Source organism: Grammomys surdaster, unplaced genomic scaffold (genome assembly GCF_004785775.1).
Source record: "Grammomys surdaster isolate TR1022 unplaced genomic scaffold, NIH_TR_1.0 126198, whole genome shotgun sequence".
NCBI lineage: Eukaryota > Metazoa > Chordata > Mammalia > Rodentia > Muridae > Grammomys > Grammomys surdaster.
The window spans coordinates 290,150-296,762 of NW_021621003.1; the positions used below are offsets into that span (position 1 = coordinate 290,150).

The following is a 6,613-nucleotide window of genomic DNA, read 5'->3' on the forward strand; positions in this document are numbered from 1 at the left end:
TCCCTCCCTCCCTCCCTCCCTCCCTCCCTCCCTTCCTCCCTCCTTTCCTCTGTTCCTCCCTTCCTTCCTTCCTCCTCCTTCCCTTTCCTTCCTTCCTTCCTTCCTTCCTTCCTTCCTTCCTTCCTTTCTTTCTTTCTTTCTTTCTTTCTTTCTTTCTTTCTTTCTTTCTTTCTTTCTTTTTTTTTTTGACAGTTTCTCTGTCTGTTTTGGAACTTGTTCTGTAGACCAGGCTGGCCTCAAACTCAGAGATTGCCTGCCTCTAGATCCTGAGTGCTAGAACTAAAGACATGTGCCACCACTACCTGGAGTTTTTTTAGACAGGGTCTCACTATGTAATTCTAGCTGGCCTAGAACTTACTTCATAGACCAGACTGGCCTTAGATTTACAGACATCGTTTGTTTTACTCTGCTTCTAAGTACTGGGGTCAAAAGCATGCACCAGTCCACCCAGCTTACTTTTCTAAAATAAATAAATAAATAAAAATTAAGTAAAATCAACTTCTTAAATATGCATTTTTTACCCTCTACTCTGTCCTACTTATCAGCTATCTATTATCTACTTTATTTATTGTCTACTTTATTTATTATCTTATTATCTACTATAATACTTTATAGTATTAGGAAATAGTAAGAATATTGATTACTCTTGTCTTTTTATTAAGTGTTCAAAGTAGAAAGGATGAGTATAGAAAATTAATTCTAAAATATTGTTTCAGTAATTGTAAGTTCTTCTCACTTCCATATAAATTTAATTGAATTTATCTTTACCTAAAGTCTGATGAACATGATCTGCATGGTGTTCAATATATATAACAACAAAGATTGAAACGTCATCGTAGTGATTTTTTTCTTCATGGTTATTGGCATAATTACCTCCCTTCTTTATTTGTATTCATTGTACTTGCCCTGAGACAAAAGAGAGAAAAGGGAATAGTTCTGAAGAGACAAACTGTCAACACAGTTGTCACCTCTGTTCAAAGTTTGTGGAACAAGCTAAGCCATGTGTCTAAACATTTAGAATATAGCAGAGCTGTGCTCTTTCAAGGCACAGTAGAATCCCTAACGAAGGGGACCACATACAAATAAAGTAGCCAAATTTTGTTTTGACTTTTATATTTCTTCATTTGTTAATATGAATGTGTTCTATACATGTGGACACTTTTATGTGTATAAGCATATATATATTTATGTGTGCCTATGTATGGAAGTCAGGCAGAAGGCAGTATTAAAGTCATCCTTGATCGCTTTACTACATTAGCTTTTGAGGCCGGGTTCCTCATCGAACGTGTAGTTCACCATTTCAGCTAGAGTGGCTGGCCAGAAAGTCTCAGGGACCTGCTTGTCTCTTGTCTTTCCAACAGTAATTGATTGCAAATAAACAAGTATGTGCCACTATGACCAAATTTAAATGAATCCTTGATATCTTTCTTTATTTTTCCAAAACAGCTCTTTATTAAGTGAGACATCTTCAAAGCCTGCCAATTTTTATTTTAATAAATTTAGTCTACTGCAAAGACTTCCACTGGATAAGTGAAATTATTCAGTACAATAGTTACTTAAAATTCTCATTTTATTGATGGTCACATTCATATTAATACCTTAGTCAAAACTACCTATTATACTTACTTAATTAATGATTACCTGCTTTAAGTTTCTTTCTGAGAAAAAGAAATTCTTTCTGATAACTATTTGGGTAAGTCGATACATAAGTTACTGCTTTAGATTGCCTGAACAATTTCTACAATTTAATAATAGGACATTACAAGACATTTTTCTTTTGTGTGAGATACATTTTCTTCATGATCCCTGGAAAATAGTTTCCATACAGGATACATTTCATTGCACGTTCCCAATTATTTTATCTATTGATGTTCAAAATCCCCAAAGAGCCTAAGGTTACTTAAAACAGAGGTGAATGTTCTTTGATTTTGTTTCCATTGCCTCCATACAGGGTTAAATAACCAGGGGCTGTGATTACTTTGCTTGCTACTTGCCTTTTGAAATGATGATTTTCCATTCTGCCCCCGACTCCCAAACCACTTAGGTCCAGGTAAAAATAGCCTTTGAAAAGCCCCATAAGATTCTTGAATACTTTTTGTGAGCTCACTAATGCTGTCTTTCTTTGTTTCTTTAATGAGTCCCTTTGCAAGATGATTTTTTTGGTCAGTTTCCAGTTCCCTACAATATTTGTTTTATCTACAGCTCCTAAACAACTAATGGTTCAGCAAGGTCACTCATTTGTGTTTAAAATTGCCTCCTGGGAAATCTCAGAAAGAACATACTTAATACCATAATTGCAGAAGCTGTATTCTGCCATAGATTTAGTAAGTAATGTTTTATGATAAGAGACCTCTTCTGACAGACTTAATTGCTGGTTCGTTTCCAGTCTATCAATAAAACAGCTTATTATTCTGGCATATGCCATAGGAGCCATTCAAACAGAAAATTGCCAAAAGAAATATTTTTCAAATACTTCTCTACAAAATATATGTTATTTATCTTTTGGAAGCAAAACGTAATTTTGAATTATACATTTGCATATTTTTATTACAGGAACAAACTAGTATTTTAGTAAGAGTGAAATTGTGGGGAAAAAAAAGAAGCTAATTCATTTTCATTGATTATAAAGGGTAATGTTCTTCTACTGAACATCCATGTACCATTGTAAATAGGATAGCCTTCCCTTCAGTGCCAGTAAAGGTAATTTTCTCAGTATATATGCTGAGATTCAACCAAGAAACTCATACTTATAAATAGGTCAACAGTTCTTTGGATATTTATGACTTCTCTACAGCTGTTCTATTAAGTACTGTTGTGTTAAGATACCTTAAGTGTGATATATTTTATTTGATTTTTCAATAAGGATATCTTTATGACTATATTTGCAATAACTCACTGTGTACTTATATCCAAGTGTGTGTTTCTCTAAATAAGTTTCATTGTCAGTTGAAAGAAGTTCATACAAAACTTTAGCTATCATCATTATTATTTAGATGAACAGATGAACAAATAAATGGTAGTTCTGTTTATTTTATTTGCATTTGACTAGTATTTGGTGCAAGAAAAGAGTGATGTTTTCAGTACATTTATTTAAAGACTGTTTCACACTAATGTTGTATAATCTTCTCTTGAGTTATTATATTTGATAAGATATAGAAAAAGGATAGTATGTTATATGAAGCGGCTTCTACCTATGAATCCAGATGATGAATGTGGCTAATAAGTCTGTTGTGACTGAATTTATTTTGCTTGGGCTTTCTAATTCCTGGGAACTACAGATATTTTTCTTCATAGTGTTTTCACTCTTTTATGTGGCAACAATGGTGAGTAATAGCGTCATAGTCGTCATTGTCATATCTGACTCTCACCTACACTCTGCTATGTATTTCCTGCTTACCAACCTTTCTATTATTGACATGTCTCTTGCTTCCTTTGCCACTCCCAAGATGATCATAGATTATCTAACTGATCACAAAACAATCTCTTTTGATGGATGCATTGCCCAGATATTCTTTCTCCACCTCTTCACTGGTACTGAGATTATTTTACTAATGGCCATGTCTTTTGACAGATATATTGCAATTTGTAAACCCCTGCGCTATGCCTCAATCATTAGTCCCCAGGTGTGTGTTGTCTTTGTAGTGTCCTCATGGGTTGTGGGAATCATGCATTCAATGAGCCAGGTCATATTTGCCCTCACATTACCATTCTGTGGCCCCAATAAGATAGATAGCTTTTTCTGTGACCTTCCTGTGGTGTTCCAGCTGTCTTGTGTGGATACTTATGTTCTTGGTCTCTTTATGATTTCAACAAGTGGCATTATTGCATTGTCTTGCTTCATTCTGTTATTTAATTCATATGTTATTGTGCTGGTTACCATCAAGCACCATTCTTCCAAAGGATCATCTAAGGCTCTTTCAACCTGTACAGCCCATTTCATTGTTGTCTTCATGTTCTTTGGGCCATGTATCTTTATCTATATGTGGCCACAAAACAGCTTTGTGATAGAAAAGATCCTGTCTGTATTTTATACCATATTCACTCCCATTCTGAACCCAGTAATCTATACTCTGAGAAATCACGAAGTAAATTCTTCCATGAGGAAATTGAGAAGTAAGTTCCTAAATTTCAGAACAGAAACTACTTCCCGTTCTTTATAGTTTTAAATTCTTCATTATTAAGTGTAACGGGTTTCATGAAACAGCAAACCTGTGTTATGCATGTATAAAAAGTAGTTTTGAAACTTTAAGAGGGAGTTATGGAAATAAGTGCTCCCAGGAAAAAAATAGTCTATAAAAAAAACCCAACAAGATATACTGTTTAATAGTAGGATTTACTGTTTAAAATTAGCTTCCATGTTGAATAATCAGGTTAATCCAAAAAAGGAACAAATAATAGGTACAGCTTTAAGAAAGATTAAGTAATTAAGAGTAATGACACCATCTATGTACACACAGAAACTCAAGATACCACTTAAGGCATGAAAAATGAGCAGGATTTCTATGACCCTTAGGTATTCAGCACTGCTGTAGAAAATTAATTTCTGTCTCCAAACCATCATTTTCCACATAACTGTGCCATTTATGCTTCACATTTAAACCAATTTATAATGTCTGGAATTAGAGAAGTCCTAGTGTACATAAATATGAAAAGGTAGATAAAGTGTAAAGAATTTATGTGAGTGTGATTTCTCCCTCAACCACATCAGTTAAGCAGCATCAGTATCTCCTAACATCAACCACCATCGATCACCACAACAGCGCTGTCTTGATGCCTCTTTCTGACAGTGATGATTTGTAGGCTAGTGCAGCAATCCTGAAAATCAGACAACGTGATGAGGTGAGTTGCAAAGATGATGATTTGTGTTTCAGCAGGTCCGTGGACGTTAACATTGGAATTAAGTTAAGAATAGTTCACGATAATCATCAAATTCATTAAGAGTATATGAAACACTAAATTACTATTTATTTATTTATTTATTTATTTATTTATTTATGTATTTATTTCTGGGGTAGTTTCAAGACATGGTTTCTCCGTGTAGTCCTGGCTGTCCTAGAATTCCCTCTGTGGACCAGGCTGGATTTGAATTCACAGATATCCGTGTTCCTCTGTTTCCCAAGTGCTGGGATTAAAGGCATGTCCCACCAATGCCCAGTTTAACTCTAAATCATTGCATTGCCATACCTTGTCATTAAAGAATTATTTCTTTTTAATATTTGGGAAAAATAAGTTTCTATTTCTGTTTAGTAGTAAACTGTTAATTTAATAAGCATGTCTTATATGCAAGTAAGTTTTGTTAGGTATTTTAAACATTATCGTTTTTGCTATCACCCCACTGACAGTGATTCAAATTGTAAATATTAGAAGTTGGAAAATATTATAGTAATGTTTACTATACATTGCAAAAGATCATTTAAAAATGATAGCAATCACTGAGTAATTCACTTTATTTGAAATTTACTAAATAGTATATTTAAAAATTGTATCAAATGTATTTCCCAGGTGTAACCACCAAAGGTAGGATATGCAGCAAATAAATACTTACAAATATTTAATTGTTTTTATTTATTGAAATTATCAAGAAAATGAAGAGAACCACAAATTATGTATAAATTAGAGTATTATATATAAGACACGAATTAAGAATAACAAATCTCTAACTTTTCAGTATAGCCTAAATTTTAAGAGGGATATCCTGCTTTTCAACTTTATGGTTTTCATTAAACATAATAAATGAAGAAGTAAACAAATTTAGGGTAAAAGTGTGAGATATTGTGTTTAAGATTTTGAGTCAATTTTGAAATTAACAATAAAGATATTGATGGTGTTTACATAAGCAGAGATCATGTATAGGTCAGCAAAAGAACTGCATAATTGTAGTTGAAATTCTGTTATAAATGAATAAGTTTTTGTTATGTTCTCTTTGTTGTAGTTACATACTACAATCCCATAATCTGATTTATTTGCACTACTTTAGTGAATGTTTTAGTGATAGTTCCAATAATTATTTCATATACTATGTATTTGTTCAAGGAATCTTTTAAATAAACTGCTTTTTGGAATATAAAATATTCCCCATTTGTTGAAACATCACTGAAATGGGCACAATACAAAATATAATTTTTATGGTAATAAATTAAATATACTTTTAGTTGAACTGTTATTTGAAACTTAGACAAAAAGAAGAATCTTCAGATTAGAAATAGTAAAATAATGATCAGAGTAAATTTAAAGGACAGCAAGAAGAAACAAAAATGTAGAAAAATATCCAAGGAATGGAGGAAAGGGAAAGGAGAAATGGTGTAATTATATGATAATAAAAAATTAAAAATGATGAAAACATGAGGTGTTTTGGAGGGATATTGTCAATATTCAGGGCTTTACATGGAAAATTCTCAAACTTAAATGCACATGCCCAACTCCCTCAGAAACATGAATTGTCAGGACATGGCTTTCCAGTGGGAGTCAATAACAGGATTGAGCACCATAGATTCTGTAACTGAGCGTGAAGAAGACTGTACAGTGGATAACTGTGAAATTCGTCATGTATAAAGAAAACTGACTATTACCTTCCTTTGTCTATCAACATGAGGAGTCAGCATGCAAGATGCCT

The 6,613-nt window shown here is 33.1% G+C and overlaps 1 protein-coding gene across 1 annotated transcript; it reads left to right on the top strand.

Moving 5' to 3' along the window:
• Positions 1–3,203: 3,203 nt before the first annotated feature.
• LOC114613273 (olfactory receptor 4K2-like) lies at positions 3,204–4,160 on the top strand. The gene has a single exon (XM_028758523.1). It carries the CDS (start codon positions 3,204–3,206, stop codon positions 4,158–4,160), a length of 957 nt encoding a protein of 318 aa, XP_028614356.1.
• Positions 4,161–6,613: the final 2,453 nt, after the last annotated feature.

What these genes read in the sequence shown, in the direction of transcription:
- LOC114613273 (XM_028758523.1), top strand. Translation starts at nt 3,204, where the DNA reads ATGATGAATGTGGCTAATAAGTCTGTTGTGACTGAATTTATTTTGCTT.